The following is a 19,094-nucleotide window of genomic DNA, read 5'->3' as shown; positions in this document are numbered from 1 at the left end:
TGAGTCTAACTCAGACCTCTTCCCAGGTGTATCAGTGTCATACACTGTGGGGCTATAGATCCTGGGGAGGCCCTATGAAGAAGGGTGTGGAAGCTGAGTGGCCTACTGATCCTGTTCCCAGAGGCCTCAGCCAGTCCTCTGGAGAGCTGTGATGCTGGGGTAGCCCCTCAGAGACGTAGAACTGGGGCAAAGAGAGATGGGCCTTGTACCTCCTCACTAGCTAAGTACTCAGTGCTCAGAGCTTCGGTATAAACAGGGTGAGGTTGAGAGAGCCCACAAAATCCCCAGCAACCACCAATTATGACACCAACATATTTTAAATTGTTTATTCTTTTCTGTATCTCAAATCACAGAATATACGATACACTCATTCTCAGGCTCAGCATTCTCATGTCAGAAGTTCTCTTACAGCATGGACAAAGATGTGTGGGTCGATGAAAAAGATCACTCAGAGCTTATTAAAACTAATGCTTCCTAGACACAACCTGAGCTTCTGCCTGGAGTGGCTACAGGGAGTAAAAAAATCTAAATTCCTCGTCTATTCTGGGTAGGTGGTCCCTGAGCTACCCTTAGTGGAACACTGCTTAAGAATCATCGGTTACCTACTGGAAGGCATTTCAAAAAACACAAATAATTAAGTATACAGAAATAGCTCTTCTATAAAAAATTCCATACAAAAATAATAGTATTTATGCAAAGTCTGAGATACTACAAAATAATATATTAGCCTATGCACTTCACTCTAGGGAGGAAACTCTAAGAGGCAGGCAAGATGTGGTCTGTGCTTCCCTCTACCTCATCTAACTACTTAGTGTGCAACACTAATGTGTGTGTCATGCAGGAAAAGAGCAAAGTTACACTTCCCTGGAGACGGAAGCTAGCGGTACATGAGCAGAGCGAAGCGTCTCCAAATGGAAAGTGAGCTACCTGGTGACTGACCAACAACCTTCCCCCTTGTGCTACAGTGTGGCAGGGCAGATGGGAACCCGGGCCTCCTGAGCAGTCAGAGCAGGGGGAGAACTGGTCCTATTTCTCAGGATGCTGTTCTAGTACTACTGAGAAAAAACAGAAGAGCAACTTGTAGAGAAGTGGTTGGATCAATGGAAATCCTTCAGTATCAAAAAACAAAAAACAAAAAAAACCAAAAAATGGGGAATCTGAACATGGGAAACTAGCACAGCTTTTGTAGTCAGATGATGACTGCGGTGGAGCAACTGAGTTTGAAGTCCAGCACAGCAAAGGATGGCTTCTGAAGTCCAAATAATTTGGTTGGAGACAAGCCACTGAGGCCCGGATGGCAATTTCACCTCTCATGTCCCTACCAAGGTACAGACTGAATGGACCCTTGCCTGGGAAGGGTTTCTTGTGACTGTGACCATCTACACTGGAAGTCCTGAGAGCCCCAAGCTGACACTACTTGATGGAGCTTGGGAGAAGAGGTCCCCTGGTTTCCTCAGATTTTGGCACTTGTTGGCAGGACTGGAGCTCCGAGTAAGCAGTGAGGCCCTGAGCGAGTGGCAGCTGGGCTTCTGAGGTGAAGGGTGGCTGGGCCCCAAGAGATGTTCTCTCCCTTTCTGACACCTCAGTAGAGAAGCCACAAACCTTGACTTTCCACTGTGGTTACAATGGCTTCTGAAGTAGCTTTCTAAGTAGAGAGAACCCAGGTCCACTCTGCTAGGATGAAAAGTGGCCAAAGCACTGGTTCTACAGGGTTTTTCTACATTCAAAAAATTCAAGATATTGTCTTTATCTGAGAGCTGTGAACAGACGGTGTCAATGTCTTCCCTTTGAGACACCGTGAGGAATGGCACCCACCACACCAGCATCTGCACCTGCCAAGGACTCCCAGGAAAAATAAAATGCTAAAATTTTCTGCCTTATATCATTTTCTCTTAGCACATTGTGAACAAAGATGCATGTAGGACTGAATCCTACAGATGAGCTATCTTCCCAGGTATTCTGCTAATATGTAAAAGGCTGCCTCCTGAGGCTTGTTCTAATTTATAAAAGGCTTTTAGCACAAAATGAACAAGAAAAAGTTGGGGGCAGAACCTTCACATTAGGCTCACCTTCTGAACGACAATGCTGCCCTCAAGTACAAGTCAACAGAGCATGGGTGAACTGAATCTGAGAGCTGGAAGGAACGTTTCTGAGGCTCATTTGCAGCAAGTGTGTGCTGCAAACTCCTGGCATGTGCACTGGTCTTCAAAAAGGATATTATCAATGAACATTAGCACCTGGAGGCAAGCCCAAGGTTTATACAAATAGGAGCCCCATTGGGAAGCTGGTTCTTAGGTATCTAGTCCACATTTCACCAATGACACACTTCATGTGCACCATGAGGATCATCTTTCATGCATTTAATTCACAAGCTTTATAGATTATGTTTCCTTATGTATTAGCAGCTTAAACATCATGTGGTCTCAGGTCTCCGGCGTGCATTGTGGGTTCAGCTCAAGGGAATGAGGCTCACTGGGAACTTCATGGGCTTGCTACAGTTCTCACCTACTTTACAGGTCCTAACACTAGCTAAGTTCAGTATTTTAACATCTTCTCCCCAAAACAGACCATGCCTCATGCTTATCACTAAAGGAGCAAAATTCCAAGGCGTATGTCACAGGTTTTTTGAATGAGGACAACCCATTTTGGTTGGGAAGGGAGCTTATAAAACCGAGCAGCTTTCTTGCTGTGGGTGTGGTTACAGCACAAACTGTGGAGGCCATTCCTGCCATAGCTTATTGTGTCTGTTCAGACTCTCTCAGAGCACAAATCACATTGTATTTGAACAGCTGCACTGCCTCTGATTTAAGAAATTGGTTTAGATTTAGAAACAGCAGAATTAGGAATCTATGCAGAGATACAGTGAGCCATTTCTTCATGTGGATTATCTAGCAGGGACCCTTTCTGAGGACAGAGCCGGGAATTACCTTCTAAAACTGGCAGGGTTCTGCTGCTCTAAGTAAAGGTTTTGCTAACAGGAGGAGTTATCATCATTCATTCTAGTAAAACAACAAAGACGACAGGTTTTCTTCCTCACATTTCTTTAAAAGAATCAAATAAAGATGCAAAGCGCATAGCCACCAGCCTGTTTTCTGGGTAACTGTTTACAGGAAGGAGAGATTCAGTTGAGTCCCTTCCTTCCTATGTAAGGCACAGTAAATACACAAACTAGACTTCCAGCAGGAAGCCCGAGAAGTGCCGAGGGCTAAGCACTTCTGTGTTAGCCTGCTGATCTGTTCTTCACATGGAGGGTGCAAGCAGCTGCCTGTCATCAGAAGAGTGACAACTGACAGACATTGTTGCTGTACACTTGAGAAATAACAAACCGACCCTCAAGAGGGGAAGGCTCTTCAGCTCATTATGCAGTATGATCAGCACCTTTGGGGTAGAGAATGGCTGTGTTCAAGGAACCTAAGTGCCTTCCTACAAAGAAACCCAGATGCTATGATCACAACTGAACTCCCCCACTTCCATTTTGCTTCCTGTGTTAAAGTATGATTCAGTGTTGCTGGAGCCAGATCTATATAAACAAAGTTTAGGAGAGATGAAGATCAGAGTTCGCCTTTTTCAACATCTCAATTCAGGCCCCTCTCTCACCCTACCCCATCCTTGGGGAGGGGAGCAGGGCTGATGTCCTTCCCTAGCCCTGGCTGGGTTCAACCCTCTGGTGACCCTTTTGCCTGTCTAGAATTACAAGTGTTACCACCACCCCTGGCACAGTCTAGTATCGAGATATCCTTAGCAGTACATCACAGAGGAACAGGGCTACACTTGACGGCACACTACAGTGGTAGCTAGAATGTTCAGGGCTGGGGCAAATTGAGGCTTTGGTTAGCTTGCCAGCCCCCTCTCCTGGACAGGGTCGCATGTAGCCCAAGCTGGCCTTGAACTTACTATGTAGCCATGACAGACTTTTCAGAGCTAACCTTTCTGCCTTCCAAAAGCTGGGATTAGAGGCCAGGTTTTGTCACTGCAAAGCATACAGCAGCAGGGGTGCAGATAAAGGGAAACAATTCCTTGAAAACTCTCCCAAGGATTTTATGGTCTAGTAAAAGGGATAGTTGTAACAAATGCATTTGCTTTATGCTCTGAAACATCTTAGGACTGGTAGCTCAGTATTTTGAAGACTAAAAAAAGCATCTTGTGACTCTTACATCTCCAGTCATGAAGACAGACACGGTAGTGACAGCAGGAGGTAGCTTTGCAGTCGGGATCACTTTGCTCCAACAGCCTGAGATGTGTTCCAAAACTCATGTCAACACAAAACCCTTAGAAACCTGCCAGGACCTTGTGCCCCTTGAATACTCTGGGCTTGAACTACAGTTTTCTTCTGACAGAGTGAGTTTCCTTTTAAAAGACCTCAGCCGTATCTACATATTCACACTTCTCCGTGTTAATGACCTCAGTAACACATGTAAGCCAGTCAAAGCTTTTATGTTTAGCTCATAATGGTTGAGTCTCAGAAAGGCATCATGGAATAGAGCCTATTCTTCCTGGACCACAGGACTGAAAAGAGCATTATTTTGGACTGGACTTGGTGCAGGGCTCCCAGAAACTGGATACAAATAAATGCCTGTGACCAGCTGGTTTCAGAATTGATTCTCCAGCCCCTCTCTGTTCCCTTTCAAGGCCTTAACGTATTAGGAAGTTGAGTTTGGCTGGCAGTGGATGTCCCACGCTCCCCTACTTGGAGAAGCAGAAATCACAGACATACTGCATCTTTGGCTTTAAGGTTACGTATGATACACCACACTAGCATGGATGCAGTCACTGGACTGCTTAAGGGTATAACAAAAATACTGAATATTGAGTTAGTTTGAAATGTAATTTACCCAGAAATAAATCTGATGAGGTCATTTTGATAATTAAAATATGGAAAAGATAATGTGTAAGAGAACAGTGATGGCCATATTCTTGAAATAAAGACAAAGGTAATGACATTTGGTTCATTTTTACGAATTGCACATGGGTAAAATCATACCGTACTGCAGACAACTATAGACAAGCAATTTGGTCAAAGGAATTTGTTTCTTTGTTTCGTTGTAAATTAAACAGCCGTATGAATGCATAGCTTTGATTAAAACTATAAAAACAGTTTCCCTCTCAGTAAAACTCCAAATTTAGAATGCTGGCAAAGGCAGTACTGGCGAAGTTTTTAATGCACATGGAAATGCTATTCTATTTTGGCTTCCAGAAGTAGCCCTAGTAACTCCTATGCACCAACGCATTGACGAATGGTCACTTCAGTTTAGTGTAAAGTTTTCTACATGTAACCTAGGTACTTAAAAGTTAGTGCTTGCTCCCTCTAGAAGCTAAGGCAGCAGATGCATGAGGGCCCAGCTGGACCTGGACAAGCTCAGCGGTTCACCCGCTCCTCAGGCAACAGGAATCGCAATCTACACCCTCACTGACTCCCACTGCAACTTTCAAGTTCACTTTTGCCTACCAAAGACAGCCGGGCGAGGGAGAAGCCGTCATCCCTGCACACTACTCCTTGCAGCCACCTGAAGTCTAAATGCTCACACTGTGGGTCTTTAAACCCTACCTCTCTGAAAACAACTGAGCTTCATCCACTGCTGCTCTTCAGACAAGTGCGGCCACCTCCTCAGAAAGCACGCTGTCTTGGCGATGGCTCTGCTGCTCGGCTCGCATCCGCTATGGGAACTGTCATTTCAATCATCTCAGCCTGCATGTGATTTGCTTATTGTGTTTCTCTAGTTTTCACTAAACACAAATGCAAACAAAGGCAAAGACTGAAGCAATCATTTCAAAACACAAGAGCTCACACTAAAAACACACATGAGCATCAAATATTAAACTTGAGTTCTCTCCTGTCTTTATTCTGGGGAGGAGGGATCCTCCTCTTCATCTTCCTCATCTTCATCGTTGAATGAACAGGGGGTCTCGCCGCGGGACTCCGAAAGGTGAGAGGCTGCACCGCTGGACTGGTGACTGTTTGGGGCAAGGAACTGCCCAGTTGCTAAGGCCACTTCAGCATCCAAACACAACCCTTGGTTTACACTGGCAAGTAAGTTAAAAACACACAGGTTCATTAATCCTCTTTTTGTACAGCACAGGAATAAAAACTACGGAAGCGCTGCTGGGAAGATCTGCTCGCCATCAGCCTGCTCCACCGCTCCAGCAGCAACACAGCCCTGGCTCTCCACAGCAGAGTCAAGTCTCTCCCTGCGGCTCGCTTTTCTCACCTTGAAACAAATACATACCTTGATTGGGGTACAGTGGCACCGGTGGTCGGGTCTAAATTTGAAACTGATTGGGTTGAATTCAAAAGTAGTCCCTGATTTAACCAAGAAGGTCCTGTAGAGATATCTGCAAGATCAAACGAACAAAACTATAGCAAATGTGGGCTTTGAACTCTTATGACGGTTTTGCTATGGTCTGGAGTAAACATGGACTTTATGTCTTGGTGACAGGGGCCCATTACTCTGCCCTGTGAAGAACTTGTGCTCTCCATTGGTTATTTGGTACCAATGGAGACAAATAAATTTTTGAACAGGAATGAGGAAGTAGAGTTATAGAAAGAAAGACCCCAGAGAGAAAGAATTCAAAGTAAAACCATAACTATTTCCCTTTTCTTCAATGCTTTTCTTACAAGACATTTCCTGAAATCCTGTGTGAAGCCCCAAGTTGGGGGTGAATGGGTAAGAGAGCAGGTGCCCATGAAGAGGTGTGGAATTCCCCTGGACATGAGAACTGTGATCTGTCCAATAGGAACTGGACTTACGTCTCTTTACTGGTCTGTCTCTCTAGCCTTCTTTATGTAAGACCTGACGAGGTAGCTTACTGAGTGGTAAGAATGCGGACTGTCATGGACAACTGATGTCCTCAACAGGAAACACCATGACTGTGATGTTAATAGCCAAAGCTAGAACTGGGCAATGACATAAGAAAATCAGAAATATCTTAGAAAAGAATGCGTAGCTATGGACCAGGCAGATGTTCACACTTGGCACCCTTTCCTCAGCCTCTCACTTTGTGTGGTGTGTGCACAGACACGCATGTTCCTGAGACAGGATCTCTCACTGAGACTTGGGCCAGCAGACCAGTCTGTCTCCCAAACACTGGACATCAGCATACATCATCACACGTTACCAACTGAGCCAGCTTCCCTCCCTGGGGCAGGTCTTCCTAAGTGTATGCAGATAAACTCAATACCACTGTTCATTAATGATCTATGCTTTTCCTGAACGAGTCCCCTGCCTGGTGCCAGGTGCTTTATCATTCTAAACAGTCCTTATTTTAAGATGCTTCATGTACATCTGTGTAACATTTTCATTCCTGGTACCCGTGGAAGCCAAAAGAAGGCATTAGATTCCCTGGAACTCAAGTTACAGGTGGTAGTAAGCCAACAAGTAGGTGCTGGGAACTGAACATGGGTTCTTCAAAACAGCTTTGCATGCTCTTAACCACTGAGCCCTCTCTCCAGGTCTGCACTCATGGTTTTTCCTGATCAATTCTTACTGCACGGTTACTTGAGTGGTTCTCCCTATACAGAATATTAACTCAGAAAAAACTGGACCTGAATGTATAGGGACCTCAGAATTACTGAATGAATATATATAGTCTCTTTTAACAGTCGCTTTAATAAACTGTTAAAAAAAAAAAGATATCTCATTGTAGGGCATGGTAACATACAACTTTAATCTCAGAATTTCTGAGGCAGGGGGAGCAGATCTCTGAATTTGAGGCCAGTCTGGTCTACAGAGCTAGTTCGAGGACAGCCAGGGCTACACAGAGAAACCCTGTCTCAAGAATCAAAAAATAAAATAAAATAAAAAAAGAATCTCATAAGACAAAAATCTAATACATACTCAGAAAATATACTTTGCTTAAATAAGCTTTCACTGTACTTTTAAGTTTATGCTCACTTACTCTAGTTCTGCCTCTATGTATGTGTGGCTGTCAGAGGACAACTGTAAGCGGCTGGGTCTCTCCTTCGTAGATGTAGGTACTGGGCATCGAACGCGGGCCATCAGGCTTGACAGCAAAGTTTACCCACAAACTATCTTGCCAGGCTTTGAGCTTTATGTGTGTGTGTGTGTCTCTCTCTGTGCGTGTGCCTGTGTATCTATCTCTGTGTGTGTCTCTGTGTGTGTGTTTGTGTGAGTGTTTGTGTGTCTCTCTGTGTGTGTCTGTGTCTCTGTGTGTGTGTTTGTGTGTGTATCTGTGTGTGTGTGTCTGTGTGAATGTGGGTATGTCAAACCATACCAAAGCATGCTTGTGGAAATTAGTGAGCTTTGGGAGTTGGTCCCGGCCTTCAAGCTTGTGGAAGCAGAGTCTCCTGTTTCTGCTGCTGCACTGCATTCTGCAGGCAGTGGCTCTGAGAGCTCTCCTGCCTCTGCTTCCTCAGCTCCCTGAGGAGTTCTGAGATAAAGGCGGCATACTGCTCAGGCTTTTTATGTGGGTCAGGCTTGTGCTGCTAGTGTCTGTAGCCACTGAGCCAGCCCCCAGCCTCTGTATTATACGGCTTTTGTAATTACTGAGCAGAAACCATGGAGTTATGTGTCTAAAGGTTAGGACCCGGTCTAGTTAGTCTCACATAGCAATGAGGAACTAAATGACTACAAGAACTTTACATGGGCCTTGTAAGCCTTTTTCTTTACAAGCCGAGGCAGTTGTGAAAGAAAAGGACTTCACTTCTAAGAAGAATAGCAGATTGTGAATACACTTAATAAGAACAAGTCTGAACAAGAAGATGAAGTTAAAGCTGGATTCCTGTGCTGAATCAGAATTAGTACACAGAACCGTGGAAACTTTCTGCTGGGTCACAGCTATTCTGTTGTGAACATTACAGATTATATTTCCTTTCTATAATGTGAAAGCCTACATTTCTTTCACATTATTATGGGCTCCGCATGATGGTTCTCACACTCCTGTCCAAGAGCCATTACCTCCCTCCCTTTCCATACTAAAGCCACATGTCCTGTTGAACCAACAAGAAAATCTGTAGTCCAGTCTGCAGATGAGGTCATGAGGAGGTCAAACCAGAGCCTGCTAATCACCTTGAGCCTTTCCAGTGAAAACAACGTTCTGGTGATTTGCTGAGTAGGCCTTTTCATTCAGACACAGCTGGACTTCCAGTCCAGCCAGGGTACTAATGAAAACAGCAAGATCTGTGCCAGGGAACATGGAGCAAAGTGAGCAGGGACCAGTGCATAAATGGGGCACAGATCAGCTGAAGTGCAAGAGGGAAGAAGGGTCACACTTGCGGAAGGTAGGTGGTACTAGCTTAATGTGTAAAATATTAATATGTGAAATAATACAACGTATGTCTCAGTCAACAAACTTGTTATGAGCAAAAAGCTAAAACAAGCTACCTTTTTGCTTACATTTGATTTTATACACTTTACCTGTTAGTAAAGTGTTACTTTACTAACTCTGTTAAAACTCTGTTAGCTCTCTTTGTCCCATCTACTGCGAGAATGAAGACCATTCTCAGCAATTAGATGGTCGACATTCCAGAAAATCACTCTGAAGGGGTGCACAGCCACTGTAAAGGGCCCCAGGGGAACTCTGCGGAGAGACTTCAATCATATCAATGTAGAGCTGAGTCTTCTTGTGAAGAAAAAGAAGAGGCTCCGTGTTGACTAATGGTGGGGTAACAGAAAGAAAGTGGCCACTGTCAGAACCATCTGCAGTCATGTTCAGAACATGATCAAGGTGTAACACTGGGCGTCCGTTACAAGATGAGGTCTGTGGATGCTCACTTCCCTGTCAACGTCGTTATTCAGAAGAATGGGGCTTTGGTTGAAATTTGAAATTTCTTGGGTGAAAAATACATCCGCAGGGTTCGGATGAGGATAGGTATTGCTTGTTCTGTCTCTCAAGCCCAGAGGATAAATTAATCCTTGAAGGAAATGATACTGAACTTGCTTCAAATCCAGCAGCTCTGATTCAGCAAGCCACAACAGTTAAACACAAGGATATGAGAAAGTGTTTGGATGGCATCGTGTGTCTGAGAAGGAAACCGTGCAGCAGGCTGACGAGTGAGACCTCAGTTTCCTAGCTCCAGAAACAAGATCCTGATCACAAGTACAATTTGGGGACAACAAAAAAATTTGGATATTAAAAAAAAAATCTCTGTTAAAGAGATGTACAATGATGCAGACATATGGTCTCAGCTACTCTGAAGGCCTAAGCAACAGGGTCACAAGAGTTCAACTCTAGCCTAGACAAGTGAAAACCCATCTTGAAGAGAACAGCAACAAAACCCAGAAATGTGATGTGAAATTCTAAATGAAATGTTCAAGTTAACTTTGCAGAATAAATATTGTTGGGATTAGGAGAATCTGCTCTGAATCATTAGGGAAACTGAATGAAAATCACTGAGTTACCACTCCATACCCAGAGTGTGAAACTGAGGACAAACAGGGCCAGGAGGAACGTGGTGGCAGACTGTGTATTTATCACACACAGCCATGTAGTCAATCACCAGCACCAAAACTGAGGTGGGGAGGGCACTGAGAAGGATGTTAAAAACCTAGACGCCTCATGTATTGCTTAGGAGGCTTGTAAAACAGCACAGTCACTGTAATAGCCATTGGCATTAAAAAAAAAAAAAACAAACTAACAATTCTACTTCAAATCTGAAAATGTTTATAAAAATAAAGTGCTTATAAAAATATTTAAAAATAGCATCATTCAAAATAACCCAAAAGCCTAAACAACCTAATGTGTACTGACTGATGAACAAATGAAACTGTAGTACATCTGTAAAGTGGAAAAAATTATATGTGGAATATTTGCTAATAACAAGGAATTGGTACAAACTGAGCCTCCCTAATCCAAACATTTCAAATCTGAAACATTCCAAAGTCTGAAATTTCCTAAGCACTGATATAATGCCCAAAGTATAAAATTCAATTCCTGAGCTCATGTGACAGGCCACAGTCAAAACACAGGCATATTAAACCACCCCGGATAACTGGGTACAACCAAATATGACGACATATAAATCCCATGTTTAGATTTGGGTTCCATCTCTCAAGTAACCCTGTTAGGTAAATTCAAAGATTCTAGGATACAAACAACAACTACAAAAACAAATGAAACTCCCAAATCTGAAATACTTCTGACCCTAAGCATTTTGTATAACCTGAGATATCTACCTAATACAAAGGCATGGAATAGCTAGGGTGGATACTGAGTGTGTTAAATATAATACACAGAGGAGAAGGTATTACAAAGGTTGCCTAATGTTCTATCCCATTTAATATATAATGTCCATTACTGGCAAACAAACTCAAAAAAACTCCAAAACCCACCACCAACAAAAGAGACTAGCTGACTAGTTGGCAGGTTGGATGTAGGGAGTGCTAAAGGCACACGTTTCTTTTCCTGGCTATAAAAATGCCTGGGAGTTGGGAATAGAGGCTCACACCTTTAATCCCAGCACTGGGAAGCAGAGGCTGGTGGATCTATCTATAAATTTGAGATCAGCCTGGTCTCTATTGTTAGATCTAGGCCCGTCAGAAATTTTGCCTCAAAAAAAGAAAAAAAACAAAACAAAAATGGAGCCCACTAATTAAAGGTGGTGATGACAGCAGCACAGTGTAAAGTAAAGTGACTACAGTAAAGTGCCACTGAATTACATCCTGTATTAATGAGTCCAGGGCTGGAGGTTGGCTCGGAAGTTACAAGCACTGCTTATGCTTCTAGGAGACCTGGGTTCGACTCCTAGAACCCACATGGTGGTTCATAACTGCCTACAGCTATAGTCCAAAGGGATTCTGACATGCTGCTCTGGTCTCTGTGGGTATGGGATGCACACGTGGTGCACAGACACACATGTAGGCAAAACGTCCATTCATGTAAGATTTCTAAAAAAACCAGATGTTTCATTTAATGATTATTAAATCTTAATTCAAAAGCTGACTGGGAAAGAAGAATACCTCTATATTTCAGGGAAAAGTATAATGTTGTAAAATCAAATTGAAAAATACTGGCACTGAGTGGCTAAACACCCACTCAATGAAGACCCAGCGATTTCAATCTGCAATGTTTGTAAACAGTCCTCAACACATGCTTAGAATGTACAAAGTAGCTCTGTATTTTAACATCAACTGGAAAAAAAACAACACACAAAAAACCCTAAGTTTATTGCTACTAAAATAAAATAATTTGTGATCTATTCATGAAAAAGGTCTTCGTGACAACTACATTAACTCATACAAAGGAATCTGAGAGGCACAGTGTTAAGTCAAAGAAAATCAGACCACTGAAGAAAACATCCCACCAGGCAGGTGGCACTCCGGTCTGTAATCCTGGGCACCAGTGACACTGAGATGGGATATTATAAGTTCAACTCTAGCTTGGGATACAAGTGAGTTTCAGGATAGCCTGGGCTATCATGAGACAACCAGAAAGACACGACTTCATTTATACATGTTAGAATTCAAGGAACTGCTTACATCTAAAGGTGTGCGGAATGACAGGCAGGACAGTGGATATGCAACAGCTTTAACAATAACAAGGCTCACTGCTGTGATGGACTCTGATCCCTACAAAACAAACCCTTCTTTCCCCGAGGTGCCTTGGTCATGGTGTTTTATCACAGCAACAGAAAAGTAAGATATGTCTGCTCTCTGAATTTAGTTCTACTGAACAGATAAACACAGTAAAGCATTCCATTAGAATGAGGTGAGGAAATCTTTGAGGGCGGGGTGGTGGTGGTAGTGGTAGTGTGTAAATTGCTCTAAATTCCTCTAGGAGAGAGAACTACAGACGAAAACCAAACCCAAGCTTCTGACTAAAAGCTTAACAAGACTCTAAACTCTCAGATTACAGAGAAAATACATTACTATAGACCTACACGTGGTGCTGAGTCAGCCAATTGTTGTCTACACAATATATCTTGTATATATGTGCATTTCTAATCTTCTAACAATCATTGATTTTTGTTGTTTTGTTTTTTTAAAAGGCCACAAACTTGCTATATAAAGCACCAAAGAATGCCTGCTGGTGAAGCCAGCACAGAGTCTCTAAACTGCACATTCTGGGCGAAGATTTGACAAGTGAGTGTGATGTTCAGTCAGGACTGTGTGGGCATGGCCGGCATACCTGAGATACAGCCTTCTAAAGCTTTTGGAACCAGGGATTTTGCGATTTTCAGATCCTCAAGAGAGCATTTGCCTGACTCCAGACCAAAGCTCATTCCCATCCGCTTCAGAACTTCTATGTCATCATGGATCTCAAAGGTGTTATCAAAATTAAAAAGGTATTCAAACCTGCAAAATAAAGCAGGGACAGAATGTAAAGGTGCCAGACACCAAGCCTGACAACTTTTCAGTTCCCTAGATCATATGCGTGCATGTACACACACACACACACACACACACACACACACACACACACACACACACACACACCACCCCTAAATACATAATTAGTTTGTTTTTGAGAAATAAGGGAGGTATGAGGGTTTTGGTGTTACAGAGAAACTCTAAAAGGTTTTATATCCTGTGCTTTGTTTAATTTACTTTTTGTGGTGCAAGGGAGGACCCCAAGGCCTGTGATTGTTCAACAAAACCATTCTGAGTTATACCCCATGCCCCTTCTGCACTTTAATAATGGAACAAGAGCCTAAGCTCAGCCACCATAGAGAGCACTGACCTAGGACAACAGAGCACACATTCATTCTCAAGCAAAGCCCTCATAACCTTTCCAGCTCAGCAGGCCACAGAAGTCCACTGAAGCTCCAGGGATGTTACAAAATGGGAGAGACTCTGTCCTAAAGCTAGTACTCTCCAACCTGTCTATAGCTTTGCTATAGAAAAAAGACGCTCTAACTTGGTATGTATCTCTAATAGACTGATGGATTAGCCTTCAGGAACCATTCTGGATGCTTAATTCATTTTCCTAGTCACTGGTCAGACACAGCATACTTCTGTCAATCATAAAGACTTCCTTTAAGATGGATAGTACTGCACTGTAGCTTGAGCTTGAACTCCTGGACTCAAGGGGTCCTTCTAGGGAGTTAGGACTTCAGGTCCTTGTGCTGAATGTATTTGAATTAAATGGAAGACAATCATAACAAACCAAACCCAGTTAAATCCTGTCTTGAGGAGCTAAAGAATAAAATATCTTAAAACAGTTTCACAGGGCTATGGAGAGTGGCTCGTGCCAGAAACACCATCACTTGGAAGCCTAAGGCTCCAGGATGAGTCCTGTGAGTTTACAGCCATCTTAGGTTTCATAAGTTCTAGTGCAACCTGGGTTACAGAGTGAGAATTTGTTACAAACAAATAAAAAGTACATAGCACCAATCAAAATTTTCTTGAAAAGTAGTCAGTTCAGATGTTTAGCTATATAGCACAACAATCAAGAAGCAAAGACAGGGACAGCAAGAAGTAGCCGCAGTTTGATCCCCAGGTCATACTTTGTAGCAGGACAGAACTGACTTCCAGCTCAGGTCTCAAGGCCTTGTTTACAGGTCTCGGTTCTGTAGGGACACAAATGCTCTAGTGCAGGCTCTGAATAGTAGTGGGCCTTACCTTGTTAATGGGATTCTCTAATAAGATCATGTGAGGTTGAGACTTATACTGCATCTTATACCAGAAAAAACTGTAACTCGAAGCAAAATGTTGAAGTGTATGAGTCTGAATAAAATACATCACCACACTAATGTTCTCCTGAAGTGGGCTTCTCGCCAGTCAGGCATCACTGACATGCAGATGGCTTTGTAAACTTAATTTCACCGTGAGAAAGCCTCCTGGCTAATTAAGGGTGAGATTGCTTCACCAAAGCAATTGACAGACAAGATCAGTGACCTTCCCTCAAACAACAAGCACGCACAAGCTGTCCATGAATGGATGCCAGGTAAGGCATGAGTCAGTGACCACCCAAGACACAGAACCAAGACAGATCCCAGCCAAGGTGAACAGTGTCGCAGTCTGTCAAGGTCAATGGCTTCCAATTTTCCCGACAATCTATCTTTTAATTAGTATTGTTTTAAAATTTGAGACAAGTGTCTCACAGTTCTCCTCATTAGCTAATGCTGACCAACTCGTACCGGTCCTGTGCTCAGCCTCCTGAGATTACATGCTACATGCTTGGCTGCTGAAGCCCTTCAACCTGAGATGGTAATTTTATATTCTCTAATAAAAGAAGAGACTAACTTTCGAAAGTAACTGTGGTTGACATGTTACAGTATGACATTTATAGGTCCCTTCCCGAGATGTTAACCATTTTGAAGGCTTTGGTGGTAGGATGTTAGCAGTCCTCCCTGACATAAGTTTCTGTAGTTGGTGGCTGTAACAATCCTGACATGTAACATTTTACTGGTTTAGATATTGTGTCAATTTATCTCTAGCTTTTATAAATTGGCAAAGTAACTAATTTTGATTTTTTAGATCTTGAATCCATTTTTTAGATTTATTTACTTATTTTATGCATATAGGAGTACACTGTAGCTGTCTTCAGACATTCAGACACACCAGGAAAGGGCATTGGATCCCATTTCAGATGATTGTGCACCACTATATGGTTTTGAGGAATTGAACTTGGGACCTCTGGAAGAGCAGTCAGTGTTCTTAACCACTGAGCCATCTCTCCAGCCCCTAGCTCTTGAATTCATAAACATTATTTTAGTGTGTTACATGTGGAGGTCACAAAAGAGTTTTTTAGAGGTTGACTGTCTCCTCCTACCATGTGGGTTTTGAGATTAGACTCAGGTCATTAGGTTTGGCAGCAAACACCTTTATCTTCTGAGCCATCTTGCTGGCTCTAATTTTTATTTTTGTGGAGGAAGGAATGAGATCTCAAGCGAGGTTAAGAAATTTAAAGACTGAAAACTGCTGATCCCTAAAAACAGCAGCTCCATTTATAAAATGATGCAATGAACCAGCCTGTTTAAAAGTATTATCTCTTCATCCTCAGAGGGCTGAGAAGTAGGAGTGCAGGGCCACCACCTTGTTGTTGAGTAAATAGAGCTCCGTGGAGCAGGCAGGAGGACAAGCTCCAATCCATAACTGGAATCTGTCTCATCCTCTATGCATCTCTAACTTCCTCAAGAAGGAAAGAGACAATGAATGCTCTACTTTGAAAAGTACTATCTCTTACTTGGTAAACTGAATGGTATCAATTAATTAAATTGTTAAAAACATTTAAAAGGATTAGAGACATATGTGTTGTCATGTGGTGCACCCCTCCCCGGTCATGGCTGGCCGCTCTGGCACTCCTGCCTCTGATGTCATCACCCTCACCCACCCTGCCCTACAGCTAAGGCCATGGTAAGCATGATGATAACCAGCTTCTATGTGGGTGAGGGGATCCAAACTCAGGACCCCATGCCTGTACAGCAGGAGCCTTACTCACTGTGCCCCTCCCCAGACTAAAGCAATGTCCACTCAACAATTACTGAGCAAGCACAGCAGGTGCTATGGAACACACTATTAATCGCAGCGCGTGGGAGGTGGTGGAAGCAAGATGGAGTCAGTGAGACCCCTTCTTTAGTTTATTTCACTTTATTTTCGTTTTGTTTTGAGACAGGGTTTCTCTGTGTAGCCCTGGCTGTCCTAGAACTCGCTCTGTAGTCCAGGCTGGCCTCACACTCACAGAGATCAGCCTGCCTCTGCCTCCCGAGGGCAGTGATCTGGGAATAAAGGTGTACATTACCACAGTCAGGCAAGACTCCTTAAAACAAACAAGCAAACAAAAAAACCAAACAAAAATCCCAAAATAAATAACAAACAGAGGCTCACTTAAGTGTGACACAATAAAATGGAACAGCTGGTTTAACATCACATATTGGTCTGACATATTTTCATAATGACCTGTAACATGTAACTCAACGAACTGACTTCCTCCTGGGCCCTTGGAAGTGGTCTTATTTACTGCAGTTACTTGCTCACTTACCACCCAAGTGTCACTCATCACAGCTTGGGCCCAAGGTCCCAGCACACATGTCACAGGCAAGCCTGACGTGGAGTGAGGGTCTGTGAAAGATGGAGCTCACTGCAGCTGAAAACACATTTCACACACCCACGGAAGCCATGCTGGAAGGGCTGTGCACAGTGGAGTGTGCCAGCCTTACACGGGGGACAGTAACCCAAGGCCAGCCCTGTGCCCTCCCTGGCTCCCCACTCACTTGTCACTGGAGATGCTGCAGTCTATGACTGTCTTCCTGCTTGTATTAATGATTATAAATGGCAGCTGAATGGTGGAATTCACAGCTGGAGGGCCTTGGTTTTGTTGTTCATTCTGTCGATTTCTCTGTACCAGGTTTTTAAAAGCAATTTGCTGTGAAGTTCAATAAACAAATGAGATCATTCAAAAATATTAAAAAGTGACTTGGAATTTACATGAATTAACATATACATTAAAAAAAATCTATTTCAAAATTAGAGTATTTAAACAGGTAGCCCATCTGTACTAGTGAATAAAAAAGTTAAACATGATAAAAAATTACAATGATTAAGTTCAATAAACATATTTTTCCTTTTTTTAAAAAAGATTTATTTTATTTATATAAGTACACTGTAGCTGTCTTCAGACACATAAGAAGAAGGCAGTGGACCCCATTACAGATGGTTGTGAGCCACCGTGTGGTTGCCTGGAATTGAACTCAGGACCTCTGGAAGAGCAGTTGGTGCTCTTAATCAATGAGCCATCTTTCCAGCCCTCAATAAACATATTTCAAGGGTAAAACACATATAATATGTTTGTTTCTTTTTCAAGACAGGATTTCTTTGTGTTACCAGCGTTGGCTGTCTTGCAATATTCACTTTGCAGACCAGGCTGACCTCAAACCCACACAAAGAGATTCTCCTGCCTCTGACACCGGAGTGCTGGAATTAAAGACATGCACCCTCACATTTTGACGCTGTCTAACTAAGTAACCATTGTGGCCTCTGGTTTCCATCTCCCAGAGAAACAGGCTCTCAGAAGTACGGGAGAGCCCAGAAGCACGGACAATAGTGCTATGCAGAGTGATCCCAAGGACGCTTTGATTTGATTCACCTGCTAAGGTTAGGGTTAAAGTCATCTCACCTATAGTGTCCAGCCCAGAGATAGACACAATTCTTGAAACCAGAGAATTCTTCTTCAAAATGACATCGGGACTTTCTCTCAGACAGAAGCAGCACCAGTATGTCTAGGTGCAAGAGGCTAGGCTCCCAGCCCTTACAAACTGCCCAAAGACACACCACAGGTTTCTAAGGTTTACCTCTCTCAGAACCTTCTCTCAGGGTACCTTTAGAATTCAGCCCAAGCCTCTCCTTTACTGAAGCTTAGGCTCACAACCCATAATACAAACACTTTGCACTGTTCCTGTCCTCACACTATGCAACAACGAACAATCACTGCCTGGAACACCTCAGTCAACCCAACTGTATAATATCAATTGCAGTGTTTTAACTCTATAGAGTCTTCTACTCTGTAGAAAATAATCAACTATGGAAACAAAGACTTGTAATGTGGTTCTACCATCATTCCTTGACATGTAAATATACAATTAGTTTATCTTTGGATTAAATTGTGTTACAATTTTAAAAATTGTTGCTTGAGTTGTATATGGTGGTGCACATTTAAAATACCAGCCCTTAAATACCAGGCAGAGGCAGGCAGATTTCTGTGAATTTGAGGCTAGTTTGGTCTACATAAGTAAGTTGCAGGACAGCCAGCGAGTATGTAGAGAGACTCTGTCTCAAAACAGTAACAACAACAACAACAACAACAACAACTTCTTGATATTAATAAATCACTAAATTAATTTTTGCTTGCAATTAGGGTAGAATTTTAACAATTTTTCTAAAATCCTAAATATACTTCTACCATATTATGACATATTTGTTCAAAATGACATTCTCTGAAAATTATAAAATCTAAATGATGTTGAAGATTCTTTCTCACCTGCAGTATCAGATATTTACCAATTTTGCCAAACTTTACTTTTATTATCTTTTTATTATCATTGTATGTGTGTGAAGGTCATAGGGCACCTTTGGGGAGTTGGCTCTCTCCTTGTACCTTATGTGGTATTCTAGGAACTGATTTATGTTCAAAATGTCTCTACCTATTAGCCATCACAGTGGCCTCAAATTTTATGTAAAAATAAAGAGCAACATTCACCATCT

The 19,094-nt window shown here is 42.7% G+C and overlaps 1 protein-coding gene across 10 annotated transcripts in view; it reads right to left on the bottom strand.

Annotated features, from left to right (window-relative positions):
• Positions 1 to 370: 370 nt before the first annotated feature.
• The window catches only part of TFDP2 (transcription factor Dp-2), a 121,285-nt gene continuing 102,561 nt past the window's right edge, over positions 371 to 19,094 (bottom strand). For all 10 annotated transcript variants that reach the window (XM_080934933.1, XM_080934925.1, XM_080934928.1 and 7 more), the window contains 4 exons: positions 17,108 to 17,259; positions 13,081 to 13,247; positions 6,225 to 6,330; positions 371 to 6,021 (listed from right to left, as the gene is read on the bottom strand). In XM_080934933.1, coding sequence (XP_080791059.1) covers positions 5,838 to 6,021; positions 6,225 to 6,330; positions 13,081 to 13,247; positions 17,108 to 17,259 — 609 coding nt within the window. In that variant the 3' untranslated portion in view covers positions 371 to 5,837. The remainder of the gene's footprint in view (positions 6,022 to 6,224; positions 6,331 to 13,080; positions 13,248 to 17,107; positions 17,260 to 19,094) is intronic.

Source organism: Micromys minutus, assembly GCF_963924665.1.
Source record: "Micromys minutus genome assembly, chromosome: 21".
NCBI lineage: Eukaryota > Metazoa > Chordata > Mammalia > Rodentia > Muridae > Micromys > Micromys minutus.
This window is presented reverse-complemented; position numbering and strand designations above follow the sequence as displayed.